The sequence below is a fragment of the Ochotona princeps genome, chromosome 4 (genome assembly GCF_030435755.1).
Source record: "Ochotona princeps isolate mOchPri1 chromosome 4, mOchPri1.hap1, whole genome shotgun sequence".
NCBI lineage: Eukaryota > Metazoa > Chordata > Mammalia > Lagomorpha > Ochotonidae > Ochotona > Ochotona princeps.
Genome location: NC_080835.1, coordinates 3,239,943 through 3,255,426, shown reverse-complemented (window position 1 = coordinate 3,255,426; position 15,484 = coordinate 3,239,943). Strand labels below are relative to the sequence as shown.

The window sequence follows — 15,484 nt, the reverse complement described above, 5'->3', positions numbered from 1 at the left end:
TTGTCCCCTGAGCCCAGCTGCTGTCCCTCGCTGCCTCTCGCTGTGCCCTGGGCTTGGGCTCGGCCTTGGAACTGGCCTTCCTCGTCCCTTCTCCTCCAGCTCCACTTGGCATCTCTTTCGGACAGACCTCGCCCCCTGGCACTCCTGGCATGCTTGGTCTTCATGGCTGCTTGCAACCTCACCATCGTGGCGTGGAAGAGCCATGGAGGCAGCCAGGCCGACCTTCTGGAAGGCTCTGGGATCAGGTGTTAGCTATTTAAAACAGTTCCAGTTCTACTTTTTACGTTATTCTGTGCAGCTAATTCCCACAGCCTGGTTCATTCACCAGGAGCCGAAAACACCAGAGGCAAAGCCACACTGTAGGAGGTTTATTCCAGTGGGGGAGCAGCGGGAGGGAGGCGGTGGAGGGGGCGAGGAAAAGGGGACGTGGAGGCACCTCCAGCGGGGCAGGAACGGGACTGAGGTGGTGGCGGAAGGGCAGATACAGCCACCTGGGGCTCCTTGTGTTCAGCTGAGCCAGCCAGGCACAGGGGGCTGGGCCTGGGAGGGATTAAGGGCAGGCCCCAGGGCATTGGTGGCTGCAAGTGAATGTCTGAGCTTAACTGGCCAGTGGGCAGGGTTGGGAAGGGGCTGGGAGGTGGGGGTGAGACGCTCAGGTGATGCTGGGCTTTCAGGGTGTGGACTGTGGCTCTTCGAGGCTGACTGAGCACTCTGATCCTGCTCTCCAGGGCTCCAGTTGCGCTTGCTGGGATGGAGGAGGCCGGCGAGGACGCCTCGATCCACCGCTTGGAAGGCACTGCCCTGGACGCTCAGGTGGGCGGCCTCATCTGCAGGACCAGAACCGCAGCCAGCGAGCAGCAAGTCTTCAAGGCGCCCGGGCCTCGGCCTTCACGCCTGGGGCTGGACCTGCTGGCCTCCCTGAAACGGAGAGAGCGGGAGGACCAGGACCAGCGGGACGGCAAGAAGAAGCCCCGGATCTCCTCCTACAAGGACTGGGAAGAGAGCGAGGATGAGCAGAAGGGTGCCGAGGAGGAGGGCGGCGAGCAGGCTGGCCGCAGCGGCCACAAGGACAGACACTACCGCTCTGCTCGCGTGGAGACGCCATCCCACCGCGGCGGTGTGAGTGAGGACTTTTGGGAACGCAGCCGGCAGAGAGAGCGGGGGCGGCGGGAACGTGGGGTCCACGCCTCCTCCAAAGAAAAGGCTCGCAAGAAGGAGAAATCGCAATCGCGGCACGGAGACCATGAGCGTGAGAGAGACAGAGATGAGCGGGCTGGAAGCAGGCGCAGCCGCAGCCGCAGAAGGAACGAACCAGAGAGCCCACGCCATCAGCCCAAAGACGCAGCCACCCCTTCCAGGTCCAGCTGGGAGGAGGAGGAGGAGGAGGAGGACGGGGGCCACGGCTCCTCCAGGCGCTCGCACTGGGAATCGCCCTCTCCAATGCCATCCCACCGGGATTCCGAGGGGGGCCATCCGCCGTCCTCCCGACACCGAGGGAGGTCTGCCAGGAGCCAGAACCCAGGCGACACGCCTCTGCCAACCCCCTCCTACAAATACAACGAGTGGGCTGACGACAGGAGACACCTGGGCTCCACCCCGCGTCTGTCCAGGGGCCGAGGAAGGCGCGAGGAGGGCGAGCAGGGCATCTCTTTGGGCACAGAAGAGGAGCGGCAGCAGTGGGAGGACGACCAGCGGCAAGCCGACCGGGACTGGTACATGATGGACGAGGGCTGTGGCGAGTTCCACGACCCCCTGGCCTACCCCTCCCAGGACGACGTGCGGAGCCGGGAGCAGCAGCTGCAGAAGCAGAAGCGCATTTCGGCTCAGCGGAGACAGATGAACCAGGATAACGAGCGCTGGGAGACGAACCGCATGCTCACCAGCGGGGTGGTGCGGCGGCTGGAGGCGCAGGAGGACTTTGCCGAGGACAACGCGGCCAAGGTGCATCTGATGGTGCACAGTCTGGTGCCGCCCTTTCTGGACGGGCGCATCGTCTTCACCAAGCAGCCAGAGCCCGTGATTCCAGTCAAGGACGCCACCTCGGACCTCGCCATCATCGCCCGCAAAGGCAGCCAAACGGTACGCAAGCACAGAGAGCAAGAGGCGCGCAGAAGGGCTCAGCACAGACACTGGGAACTGGCCGGGACCAAACTGGGAGCGATCATGGGTGTCCCGAAAGAGGAGCAGCCCGAGGAAGCCCCGGCAGGAGATGGGGAGGTGGACTACAGGACAGAGCAGAAGTTTGCGAGTCACGTGAGGAAGCAGAGCGAAGCCAGCAGCGAGTTTGCCAAGAAGAAGTCGATCTGGGAGCAGAGGCAGTACCTGCCCATCTTCGCCGTGCAGCAGGAGCTGCTCGCTGCCATCCGGGACAACAGCGTTGTGATCGTGGTAGGCGAGACGGGCAGTGGCAAGACCACACAGCTGACCCAGTACCTGCACCAAGACGGCTACACGGACTACGGGATGATCGGGTGCACCCAGCCGCGGCGTGTGGCCGCCGTGTCTGTGGCCAAGAGGGTCAGCCAAGAGATGGGGGCAAAGCTGGGCGAGGAGGTGGGCTACGCTATTCGCTTCGAAGACTGCACTTCTGAGAACACCCTCATCAAGTACATGACCGACGGGATCCTGCTGCGGGAGTCCCTCCGCGAGGCCGACCTGGACCACTACAGCGCCATCGTCATGGACGAGGCCCACGAGCGCTCCCTCCACACCGACGTGCTCCTGGGGCTGCTGCGGGAGCTTGTGGCTCGGCGCTCGGACCTGAGGCTCGTCGTCACCTCAGCCACGATGGACGCAGACAAATTTGCTGCCTTTTTTGGGAACGTGCCCGTCTTCCACATCCCTGGTCGCACCTTCCCTGTCGACATCCTCTTCAGCCAGACCCCGCAGGAGGATTACGTAGAGGCCGCCGTGAGGCAGTCCCTGCAGGTGCACCTGTCCGGGGCCCCCGGGGACATCCTCATCTTCATGCCCGGCCAAGAGGACATCGAGGTCACCTCCGAGCAGATTGTGGCGCGTCTGGAGGAGCTGGAGAACGCACCCGCCTTGGCCGTGCTGCCCATTTACTCCCAGCTGCCCTCTGACCTCCAGGCCAAAATCTTCCAGAAGGCTCCAGATGGCGTTCGCAAGTGTGTCGTGGCTACCAACATCGCCGAGACCTCTCTCACTGTCGACGGCATCATGTTTGTCATCGATTCTGGTTACTGCAAGTTAAAGGTCTTCAACCCCAGGATTGGCATGGACGCCCTGCAAGTCTACCCCATCAGCCAGGCCAGTGCCAAGCAGAGGGCAGGGCGAGCTGGCCGGACGGGCCCAGGTCAGTGTTTCAGGCTGTACACCCAGAGTGCCTACAAGAATGAGCTCCTGACCAGCACCGTGCCCGAGATCCAGAGGACCAACCTGGCCCACGTGGTGCTGCTGCTCAAGTCCCTCGGGGTGCAGGACCTGCTACAGTTCCACTTCGTGGACCCGCCGCCCGAGGACAACATGCTCAACTCCATGTACCAGCTCTGGATCCTGGGGGCCCTGGACCACACAGGCGGCCTGACCTCCACAGGGCGGCTGATGGCGGAGTTCCCGCTGGACCCGGCCCTGTCCAAGATGCTCATAGCGTCCTGTGCCATGGGCTGCAGCTCCGAGATCCTGCTCATCGTCTCCATGCTCTCGGTCCCCGCCATCTTCCACAGGCCCAGGGGCCGAGAGGAGGAGAGCGAGCAGGTCCGGGAGAAGTTCGCCGTGCCCGAGAGCGACCACCTGACCTACCTGAACGTGTACCTGCACTGGAAGAAGAGAAATTACTCCACCGTCTGGTGCAACGACCACTTCATCCACGCCAAGGCCATGCGCAAGGTCCGGGAGGTGAGGGCCCAGCTCAAGGACATCATGGAGCAGCAGCGGCTGAGACTGGCTTCGTGTGGCACGGACTGGGACATTGTCAGGAAGTGCATCTGTGCCGCCTACTTCCACCAGGCAGCCAAGCTCAAGGGCATCGGGGAGTACGTGAACATCCGCACGGGGATGCCCTGCCACTTGCGTCCCACCAGCTCCCTCTTTGGAATGGGCGACACCCCGGACTACATAGTCTATCACGAGCTGGTCATGACCACCAAGGAGTACGTGCAGTGCGTGACGGCTGTGGACGGCGAGTGGCTGGCGGAGCTGGGCCCCATGTTCTACAGCGTGAAACAGGCGGGCAGGGCGCGGCAGGAGAAGCGCCGTGGTGCCAGGGAGGAAGCCGCTGCCATGGAGGAGGAGATGGTGCTGGCCGAGGAGCAGCTGCGAGCATGGCGGCAGGAGCAGGACAAGCGCTGCCCCTTGGCCAGTACCAGGTCTACCAAGATCTACACGCCGGGCCGGAAAGAGCAGGGGGAGCCCGGGACGCCTCGCCGCACACCAGCCCGCTTTGGGCTCTGAGCGGAGGCCGCGCAGGACACGACGGCCGTGCTGGGTGCTGCGTGCTCCGGCAGGACGACCTCTCTCATCTGCGCATGGCACTGTCCCTGGACCGTTGCTGGCCGGCTGGGCCTTGCCACGGGATAGGGAGATGATCCTCAGGGCGGGAGCTGGGAAGTGGACAGTGGGAGGTGGCCCGGTCCGTCCCGGGCACACAGGCCTTTCTGAGATGCCGGATATGGGAGGGACCGTGTCTTTTTCACTCCTTATGTGAAGCAGCAAAACAGACCTGGAGATGATTGCAATTTGGTTATAGTGCAGAATTTGGAAATAAATTTATCATTTGTAAAATGTGAAATAAAAGATCCATCCTACCCCGTGGTCAAGGAAAAATGACTCTCGTAAAGGGTCGTCACCCCCTATGGAAGGGACAAGCCGGGTCCCCAAACACCACCTGTGTCCAAAGTCATTAGCCCAGCACAGTGGCCCGACCCAGAGTACAGGGTCCCCCGTCCCTAAGAGACACAGCACCCGGAAGGGGTTTACAGAGCCGGTCTCCTGAAAGTGAAAAAGCCGAACTAATTGAAGTAGCGCAAATACACTGAGCTGCACCCAAAACTCCAGGGGCTGAGGGAGGGATCCCCACCTACAACAGTGCATGCACGCAGCAGCTCAGCACTCGGAAAGATGGGGAACACCTCGTGTGCCCCACGTGGGGATGGAGCACCCGGAGCCCGCGTCTGGGTTAGGTCGCCGCTGGATGAAGACATGGCAGCACGGCCAGGTGTAGATGGACTCAGGGACGGCCACGTGGAGGTGGAGAGTTCTGGAGCTGGCAGGTGAAGACAGAGTCAGGAACAGGCCGTTGGAGATGAATCCTGGACCCAGCGGGCAGATGGAGCTGGAGTCTGAAGGCGGCCAATAAGTCCCGGTGGCGCAGGTGAAGTCAGTGGTAGCCGAAAAGCGACGGATTGTCACGGATGAATCGGGTCCTAGTAGTGGCCGAAGGCCCTAAGGCCAGGTGGCCAAGTGCCGGGGAGGAGGGAGCAGGGAGCCAAATGTTAGTTATTTTAAAACAGAGTTCTTACATCATTACGCCAGCTAATCCCTGCAGCCTGGTTCTTTTACCGTCAGCCGAAACACCAGAGCCAAGCAGGCACTTCAGGTTCTCTCCAGCTGTGCAGGAACGGGACGGACGGAGGTGGTGGAAGGGCGTGGTGGGGAAGGGCGAGGGGATGGAAGGGCAGATATAGGCACCTGGGGCTCCTTGTGTTCAGCTGAGCCCACAAGGCACAGGGGGCTGGGAGATGGGGTGAGACTCTCAGGTGATGCTGGGTTGTCTGATTGGTGAGCAGCTGAACCAATGTGAATCTCCTGAGCCATGAAGAAGGGAAAATGGCTCCGGGTCTAGGGTGGCAGGGTCTCAGTCTCCATGACGACCTTTAAATCGCTCCTTACATCAGGGAAGTGGGGGCCAGCCCGCTGCTTCCGACTTTGGGGTTCCAGGTGGTCCTCCGTTTCAAGACCACATCCTTCTGGCTCCCGCATCTTTGTCATGTGGCTTTCCAATAAAAATAAATACATTAAAAAATTGATTTAGGGGAGGGTCTGGTGGCATAGTAAGCTAATCCTCTGCATGTAGTCCTGGTGTATCAAGGGCACTGGTTCAAATGCCCGCTGCTCCACTTCTGACCCGGCTTCCTGCTAGTGTGTCTGGGAAAGCAGCCTGAGGTACTGGACCCCTTCACCTATCACAATCACACTCGGGAGGGTGTGTGTATAGTAAGCCTCCAGCCCACTCCCACTGCCCGCTCGCCTGCCAGCCCTTGTCACAGGATAAGTGACCCACCCTGACAGCACTGCTTGGGGAGCATGATGGAGGGCAGCGACGGGACCCTGCAGCTCCAGAGGAGGGGCTACAGCCCCCACCTCGCCAGCCCTCGGGTTACCCCGCCTCGCCCGTGCCTCAGTTTCCCCGCGCGTAAAGGTCGGGGCCTGACCGTGGGCTCCACAGGTGACACACCTGTTTCCGAGCCTGGCGAGGCCCGGGAGCCGGCGGGAGGGCGCGGGCGGTGGCCGTGGGGGGCGGAGACGCGGCGTGGCTTCCGCTCCCGCGCGCCCTGCTCCCTCCTCCTCCTCCTCCCCCGCCGTCCTGGCCCGCGGCGCCCGAGGGCGGGGGAGAGGCGGGAGGCGCTGCCGCCGCGCCATGGATCCCGAGTGAGCGCGCGCGGGCCCGTCCGGCCGCCGGACAACATGGAGGCGGCGCCGCCCCGGCCGGCCCGGCCGCCACCGCCGCTGCTGCTGCTGCTGGCGCTGTGCTGCGGCCTGGCCCCCGCCACGGGTAGGTGGGCACCCGGCTGGGCCGGGCAGGGCGCGCGGACAATGGCTGGGCGGCTCGGGCGGCCCGGGAGGCCACTTGGGAAAGTTGGGGGGCGAGTTGGGACGCGCGCCGTGGACACCCCCTCCCCATCCGGCACGTACACCCGGTCACTGACCGTCCCCAGAGCGCGCGCGGGGCCTTTGTCTCTGCCGCCCCTGCATCGCCTACCCCGCCAGGTGCGGCGCGGGCGGGTCCTCACCTGCCCGGGTCCCGGGGCGCTCGGCACTGCGCCCCGCGGGAGGCCGCGCTCGGTCGACACCGGCCCAGGCCTCTTGGGGGTGCGAGCTCCGAGTTCTAGGGAGAAAGTTGGGGGCCCAGGGCCGCCTGGCCTGTGGCGATTGCCCCTTTGATTTTGGTGGCTGCCGGTTGCCCAAGGGGCTACCACCTGCCAGGTGCCCCGGCGTCCCGATGCTCCGGCCGCGATGCGGGCTGCATGTGTGTGTGTGTGTGTGCCACGGGTGACATGGTCCAGGAGTGTGGCGTGGGGGACAGACACTGCAGTGCCCGGTGGAACACACCCATAGTGTGCAGAACTTTCCGACTTGTCCTGTGTCCAGCGGATGGGGCTGAGGTCAGGCGGCCCCGGAAAGCCCAAACAGTTGTGAAAGGCCGTACGTATTATTTTAATTTGCAGAGTGCCATGTGGATTCTGAGGCAAACCTGTTGCTGGTGGGGAGGTGGGGGTGCAGTGGGCTGCGGCCCGGCTGGGCACTTCTGTCCTGCCGGTGGTGGTCGCCATTTGGCTGGGGGGAGAGCCCCCTCCTTTTGTCTGGGCCTTCTTGGCAGGGCCAGCTGTCCCCCTGGATATTTCTAGTCTGGGCTGTGCTGGGGGGTGGCCTAGCTCTGAGCTCGGATTCCCAAGGTTGCTATAGCCCCTTGGGCGTCCCTGACCCTGACTCAGGAGACTCCGCTACTTGGGCACAATCACCCCAGCTGGGTCTCCCCGAAGCCTGTTTACATGTCGGGGCTGTGTCTGGTGCAGGCAAAACAGGGGAGACAAAACAATGAGATTATCTGATGGCTGGAGGAGGTGGATGTGCTGTCCAGCAAGGCCAGGGTCCCCTCAGAGGCAAAAGTTGAGGAGAAGCTATTTGTTGGAAAGGAGGGGGTTCTGAGCCCGTCCCCTCGCTTCCCACTTCCCTGGCTTTTGGGATTTCCTGTGCATTTTGTGGAATGACATTGCTGGGACCCGATGCCTGATGGCCCTGCTGTGCACTGCGGGACCCTGCCAGTGAGGTGCACCAGGCAAAAATAGAGTTGATGATTTTACCAGGAGCAGCCAGGCCTGTAAGCGTCCGCTGGCAGGGCAGCTCGGGCCTAAAATGGAAGGAGGAGACTCTCCCGTCACTCAGGAACCTGTGTCTGCATTCCCTGCATGGAGTCGGCGACTGTTGTGCGGAAACAGGACCCCAGGGTCGGCCCTTGTTCTGGGGAGGTGGTGGGGAGTTGGCGGGGGGTGGGGCAGCCAGCTGGGTTCCTGCCGGTGAATTTTGGCAACAGCAGCAGCAGTACTGTGTCACCCTTCAGGCATTTAGAATTCCCCGGCGGTTGGGGGCAGGGGGCGCAGGTGAGGCCTTGGCATCCAGGAGAGGCCTCCTGTGCGTGTGTCTGCGTGTGCGCATGTGTGCCTGGCTGTGCAGCGTTGGGTGCTGACTGTTGCTGGTCGCTCACCAGTCCCCCCATGTCCACTCTCCCTGCCTGGCCCCCTCCCCCAGCTCTGATCCCAAGAGGCAGAGCTGTGGGGGCTATGCCTGTGTGAGGGGCTCCTTGCTCCTTTCTGTGACCTTGGCCGAGACCAGTCTCCGATGGACTCACTTACGGCTGCCGGCCTGGGCCGGGCATGTGGGGTAGTGAGCGGTGTGGACGGAGCCCTGATGTCCACGGCCTCGCTCACTCGCTAGCCAGGGGCCAAGGAGCTCAGGTGGCTGACGCCACCTTTGGGTGTCTTGGTTTCACTTCAGTGCCTTCCTTCTCCCGCCACACGCTCAGGGCAGCTGCACACCCGTGGACTGTGGCCTCGGCTCTGTCGTCCGTGCTGGGGGCAGACGGCCTGGGAGGAATGCCGGGGCTGAGCGGCTGGGAGCCAGACACTCCTTACCCTCAGGTGTGCCATCAGCAGGGCTGGGGCCAGGGTTCCTGAAGGACTGCTCAAGGAGGACACAGCACGCTGGGAGCCTGGCTGTGCTCCAGGAGGCAGTGGAAGCTTCCAGAAGACTTTAGGCCGACTAAAAATGCAGGCTGAGTCAGGCCTGCCCTGGGCAAGGAAGCTCGGGTGGGAGGTGTGTGTTGGTGGATTTCTTCTTCTTTTTAAGATTTATTTACTTTTATTGCGAAGTCAGATATATCTATATAGAGGAGGAGAGATAGAGAAGAAGATCTTCCCTCCGATGGTTCACTCCCCAAGTGACCACAATGGCCAGAGCTGCGCTGATCAGGAGCCAGGAGCCAGGAACCTCTTCCAGGTCTCCCACGCAGGTACAGGGTCCCAAGGCTTTGGGCCGTCCTCCACTGCTTTCCCAGGCCACAGGCAGGGAGCTGGATGAGAAGTGGAGCAGCTGGGACATGAACCAGCGCCCATATGGGATGCTGGAGTGTTCAAGGCGAGCACTTTAGCCACTAGGTCACTGCACCAGGCCCTTAAGATTTATTTTGATTGAAAAGTCAGTTACAAGGCCTGGCATGGTGACACCTTGGCTAAAGTCCTTGCCTTGCATGCACCGGGATCCTGTACAGGCCTAGTTCTAATCCTGGTGGTCCCGCTTCCCATCCAGCTCCTGCTTGTGACCTGGGAAAGCAGTGGAGGACGGCCCACAGCCTTGGGACCCTGCACCCATGTGGGAGACCCAGAAGAAGTTCCTGGCTCCTGGCTTTAGACAAGCTCAGCTCCGGCTGTTGCGGACACTTTGTGGGGAGAATCCACGGATAGAAGATCTGTCTGTCTGTCTCTCCTCCTCTCTGTATATCTGACTTTGCAATAAAAATAAATAAATGTTAAAAAAAAAAAAAGAAGTCAGTTACAGAGAGAGAAGGAGGGACAAGGATATGTTCCGCCTGCTGGCTCCTGTCCCCAGATGGCGTCAGAGCCAGGAGCTTCCCCTGGGTCTCCCATGGGTGCAAAGGCTCAAGCACTTGAGCCGTTCTCGGCTGCTTTCTCAGGCCATATGCAGAGAGATGGATTGGAGGTGCTGTAGCTGGGACTCAAACCAGCACCCATGTGAGCTGCCAGCACCTCAAGGGGAGGCTTAGCTCACTTCAGGACAGCACCGACCCCTGGTGGGTTTCTTAGACCCACGTGAGTCTTGGAGAGTGTGAACGTTATAGCACAGGGGTGCTTGCGGCGTCTGTAGCCTCCCAGGGTGCCCTGCGGCCACTCAGCTCATCCTTGTCCCTGTGCTGTGGCTCCTCCACTGGCGCTGGCTCGTGTGCTCCTAAGGGATATACCACATCTTGTCTGTCTGGGTTGATTCCTTGAGCCATGTAAGCTGGAGCCCCAGGGTGTCTGCAGTTACACAGGGTCAGCCAGAGAGAGAGCCAGTGTGTGGGCCGAGCTCTGTGTCCACCTCGCACTGACCTTGAGGGGACTGGACATTGTGGACTTGGGGGTTTTGGAAAGATGACCCTTTGAACGCCTTCAAGATGGGGTGTCTGGCTGGGGCTGTGGCCTGAGTGGGAGCTGCGTCTGCCCCTTGGCTTGAGGCCCTGTTGGTGGATTTGCTCACAAAGCAGCCCCGACGTGAGCCCCCACACCAGCTGCCCTGCCATGCTGTATGGGAGGTGGGGGAGTTGGGCAGAGCAGGTTCGAGTCTGATGGCTGGGAGCAGCTGTGGGCCCCCCTCAGGGTCCCGTGGGCCAGGGAGCCTGTCCCCTGCCTTCTTGGGCAGTGGTTGGCTGGCGCTCGGCCATGTCCTTGTTGGAGGATGTGGGACATGCTGTGCACCTTGCCGGTGCTGGGCAGGGTTCAGTGAGCTGGTGTGGGGGGGTTATGGAGGGAAATCCATGGAGAGCCCCTGCTGTGCACCCCAAGGGTGGGATTTTGGGGGGCTACAAGCTGGTGAGGATGTGATTGGCTTGGTACTGGTTCATGGTGGAGGGATGGCTGCAATGCTGGGCCATGGCTGCTTGGTCTGGCCGTTTCAGTGTCTGCCTGAGGCAGGAGCGAGGGGCTCAGGGGCCCCCAGGCCATGCAGAGGTCTGCCCTGCACCACCTGACTGCCGTGGTCCCTTGGTCTCCAAAGAGAGGCTGGGTCAGAACCCTGGGCAGGGGTGTCTCAGTTGCCCAATGTGGATGGTATTGCCTCAGTTTCCTTATTTGTCAGAATGAACTGGCCCCTGTCTCTGAGACCTTTCCCAACTGGTTTCAGGGACTAGGGAGGGGGGTCTTCCCCTCTCCCCTGCAAAGAGCTGCACTACCCTCCTGTATCCCCATTGTGGTCCGTGGGGTTCTTCAAGGGAGTGCCTGGCCTCCCACCTCCCCTAGCTGGACTGGCACCTGCCGGCCAGGTGTTTGGCTTGGAGGGGCCTGCCTGCTGCTGTGGCACGAAGGATGGTCACCTGGCTTTGTGGCCTGGAACTGACAAGCAGCCTCATACGTGGCCTGGCACAGCCCACTCCTGGGGTGCTGTGGGGAGTGGTCTTGGTCCCTGGTGCCCTGGTAAAGGGTTTTTTTTAATTATTTAGAAAGACACAGCAACCAGGAGCCAGCAGTTCCATCCAGGTCTCCCATGTGAGTGTAGGGGCCTAAGGACTTGGGCTGTGCCGTTGTTCTCCCAGGTGCATTACCAGGGAGCTGGGTTGGAAGTGGAGCAGTCAGCAGGTGGTTGCTCATTGGCATTTCTGAGGATGTAGACTTACTGGCCTAGGCCCCACTCAGTCCTGGACCGGGTGTGGTGGTTGCCTCTGCTGTGTGTCCACACCAAGCTGTGTCCTCTGTGACATAGGACCTACAGTTAGTGCATTTTGTGCCTGTTTACTGTGAGTTTCAGCATGTTGTGATCTGTGGCTCGCACACACTGGTTCTTCAGTGTGTTTCTGCACTGTTACTTTTTCTGGTCCAGGGCTGGTCCTGCTGGCTTAGGTTATAAACCCCATCGCCTGTGTGTTCTTCGTACTGTTATCATTGTTTTCTCCATCCAATGCATTGCTGTATATGGTGTGAGGTTGGGGTCTGCCTACCCAGCAAGTGGGAGCGGTCCTTAACTGTCACAGAATGGTGCCTGCTGCCTCTTGTGGTGTGGGATGTCCCTCTTCTGCCCCGTGCAGCCTCTCCCGGCTCTTGGTTTCAGATCCTGGCATTGGGCTCCATGGTCCCGGGGCAGGGGTGTCTTTCTGGGCCAGTGTGCTGCTGTTTTACTCTTGCCGGCATCAGTCCTGTGAAAGTCCCCTTCCGTTGTCTGTTGCAAACGCCTGTGCCGTCTGTCTTGCATGTTTCCTCTGCTGTGGTGAGCCGGAGAGCCAGCCTGCCAGGGGCTGTCCTTTGATCCTGGGATGGGGACATGAATGATGACATCCAACAGGTGGCTGAGGGCCGGATCTCATGTGGTCTGTGGTGAGCCAATGGCAGAGTGTGGAAATGAGATGACCCGCTCCTGCCTGCCAGAGAGCTGGCCTAGATGGCCGTGGGTCATGGACGTTGGGGCAGTATCATCAAGGCGTGGGTGGTGGGGGGGTCCCACTTCTGCCACTGGCTCACCCTCCCGGTGTCTGCCTGCCTAGGACATGAGCCCTAATGCAAACCCACATCAGTGTCAGCCCCTGGGGCCAGTGTAATTACCCAGTCAGTGATGACTCCCCTCCTAGTTGTTTCCAGAACAAAATGTGGGCATCTTTAATGGAGGGCTACACCCCTCTATTAGCGCTGACTCGGAGCGGACCTGCCTGGCCATGCTTAACACGTCAGCCCAGGTGCCCTCTAGGTGCATCTGCTCTTGGGCAGTAATGCCTCACGCTGGCCTCAGTTGCCCTCTTTGCTTTCTAGAACCTTCCCTGTGTTTCCGTTCTGTTCTGTGTGTGGCAGGGCTGTCTGGGGCAGCAGGCCTAACCCTCGAGCCCTGGCTGCTATCCTCTGGGGCTCCCTCCTTGGCTGTGTGGAAATGCAGTCAAACTTTCCCAGGTTGGATTGGACACCTGTTGTGCTGCGAGGCAGACGTCTGGGGCCAAGTGTGAGGGCTGCCGCCATCTCCTAGGTGTGGAATCTGGGAGGACTACACGGTTGAAGCCATCCTGCTTTGCAAACCCCAGTGCACGCCAAACACACTGGACCATGAGGTCCCATGTCTGTGGGACCCCGTCTCATACTGCCTGGACTCTGAGTGGGGAGATGGGGGAGGGTCAGGGATTGGCACCTGTCTCCATAATGCAGCATTTGTATTATTTAAAAAAACAAAACTTGATATGAGGGGGGTCAGCACCATGTCATAGTAGGCTAAACTTCTGCCTGTGGCCCTTGCATCCCATATGGGTACCGGTTCTAATCCCGTCGGCCCCACTTCCCACCCAGCTCCCTGCTTGTGGCCTGGGAAAGCAGTGGAGGACGGCCCAAAGCCTTGGGACCCTGTACCTGCGTGGGAGACCCAGAAGAGACTCCTGGCTTCTGGCTTCGGATCGGCACAGCACCGGCCACTGCAGTCACTTGGAGAGTGAATCATCGGATGGAAGAGATCTTTCTCTCTGTCTCTCTTCCTCTGTGTCTATCTGACTTTGCAATAAAAATAAATCTTTGAAAAAAAAACTTGATTTGAGGATCATATGCTGTGCAGTTTTGGGGTGTTTTAGAGTGGAAACTGGCAAGTGGTTGTCTGAGTGATGTGCACGGCTGTTCACCGTGAGGATGCTGGCATCCCTCCGAGGTCACGGCCTTGAGAGACTGCGTCGGTCAGGCTCGTCGTCACCGCTTGGGGCTCTGTGCGTGTGCCTGGCATGTGTCCCAGCCCTGCTCCCTCTGTGGCTCCTGGGGCACTGGGGTCAGGTACCTGACTGTGCTGCTGCTGCCCCATTCTGGGGCTGCCCTGGGGCACAGCTCTCCCTGGGCATGGACGCCGACCGCCTGGCTGTGGCTGTTGCGGGCTGGCGCCTCTGTTGGTGATCCGTGGCAGGGTGTCCCCCTGTGTTGGGCTGGGAGCTGAGGGCTGCGTGGGCCCGGGTGACCCTGTCTGTTGGGCTGCGTGGGCCCGAGTGACCCCGTCTGCTAACCCAGACCGTCTCCCAGGCATCTCCCTGGACAGCCTGGCCCAGGCACTGGGAAAGCTGGGAAACTGGAGAATTGGAGGAGAGACAGGGATGTTGAGAATGTGAGGCCAGGGCCAAGTCCAAATCCAGCTGTGGGGCTCCTTGTTTTAATTGGTGAAAATCCTTCCGTCCAGCAGCCAGAACAGGACATGAAGTGGGAAGGGCGTCTCTGTGGGCTGCACATGGCTGGACCCTTTCCTGTGGTTGTCTTGGGCTGAGAATAACCAAGGTAATGCGGGGAACGCTCCAGGGTCCAACAGGCCAGCTGCTGAGGGGCAGGCCCCCGACTCTGCTTGGCAGGCCTGCCCATGGCCTCCTTGGGAGGTGGAGGAGCCTTGCCGGAGCCCCTCCCTGCCAGGTGGGGATGTGGCCCCCCCCAACTTGCTCTGACCTTACCAGGCCCCCCTGGCCTTTTGCACCCCCAGGGTCCTTTGCAGCTGCAAGGGCTGGTGCTGACCTGGTCCCAAGCCAGGAACTTCCTCAGGGGTCTCCCACGCGGGTGCAGGGTCCCAAGGCTTTGGGACATCCTTGACTGCTTTCCCAGGCCACAAGCAGGGAGCTGGATGGGAAGTGGGGCTGCTGGGATGAGAACTAGGCCCATATGGGATCCTGGTGCGTTCTAGGCGAGGACTTTAACCGCTATGCTATGGTGCTGAGCCCTGGGCCATGTTTTTAATCTTTGTTTCTTCCCCTAAGGCTGGCAGGGGTTTGGGGGGGGTGGGGGGCGGCATGGAGGTGGGTCTCCCCTAGGGTGTGTTCCCTTCTAGTGTTCTCTCTGGCCCACACCAGCACGCATCCGAGAGCAGAGCTCCAGTTTCTGCGGGCAAAACAATGAGTGCCTTGTTCCCAGTCCTGGTGGCAGCGATGCTGGCTGACTGTGGGTGCTTTCTGGAGTGGGGGAGCAGGGAGCAGTCTTTATTGCCCTGGTGGTGATTTTCAGGGTCACAGCTTAGGGATGCCCCACGCCGTGCCTCTGTCCCTGGGTGCTTGAACGAGCCGTGTGGCCCGCTGTGACTTCTTCCATCTTCACTGAGTCCGTGGGCAGCACCTGGTGCTGTTGTCTGGACTCAGGCGCGACCCTGTCCGTCTGCTCACCTGTCTGTCCGCTCACCTGTCTGTCCACTGGCTTTAGGTGCTGGTCCTTGTCCAGGAAGACATCCGTGCTCTGGGGGTGGTGGCAGCAGGGACGTTGCCTCCCTCAGGGCTGCAGTAGCTCTGGCACGGTGCCCTGCTGCGGCTGCACACATGTGAGGGACCCTGATGGCGTTCCAGACTCCTGACCTCAGCATGGCCCAGCCTCCCAGGATATAGAAATCCAGACCCACTCAATGAAAATTGCTCGACTGCCTGCCAAACAGGTCCTGACCCCCACAGCCCTCGCGCTGCCCTGCCAGGTGGCTCCACAGCCCAGAGGAGGACCCCCCCACCCCCTCCCTGAGGCTGGGGTGGGTTGAGGCACTCCCTGGGGTTCTTGCAGGGGCAGAAATT

General features: G+C 60.9%; 2 protein-coding genes across 2 annotated transcripts in view; both read left to right on the top strand.

Moving 5' to 3' along the window:
• Window positions 1-651: 651 nt before the first annotated feature.
• LOC101530325 (pre-mRNA-splicing factor ATP-dependent RNA helicase PRP16-like) lies at window positions 652-4,413 on the top strand. Its single transcript, XM_036495509.2, has one exon. It carries the CDS (start codon window positions 751-753, stop codon window positions 4,411-4,413), a length of 3,663 nt encoding a protein of 1,220 aa, XP_036351402.2. The 5' UTR covers window positions 652-750.
• Window positions 4,414-6,539: 2,126 nt separating this feature from the next.
• The window catches only part of LRP5 (LDL receptor related protein 5), a 74,112-nt gene continuing 65,167 nt past the window's right edge, over window positions 6,540-15,484 (top strand). The window contains exon 1 of the mRNA XM_058662715.1: window positions 6,540-6,733. Within this exon, the coding sequence (XP_058518698.1) occupies window positions 6,646-6,733 (88 nt within the window). The 5' untranslated portion in view covers window positions 6,540-6,645. The remainder of the gene's footprint in view (window positions 6,734-15,484) is intronic.

Bases quoted from the DNA above. Each gene is read 5' to 3' on its own strand.
- LOC101530325 (XM_036495509.2), top strand. From the start codon at position 751: ATGGAGGAGGCCGGCGAGGACGCCTCGATCCACCGCTTGGAAGGCACT.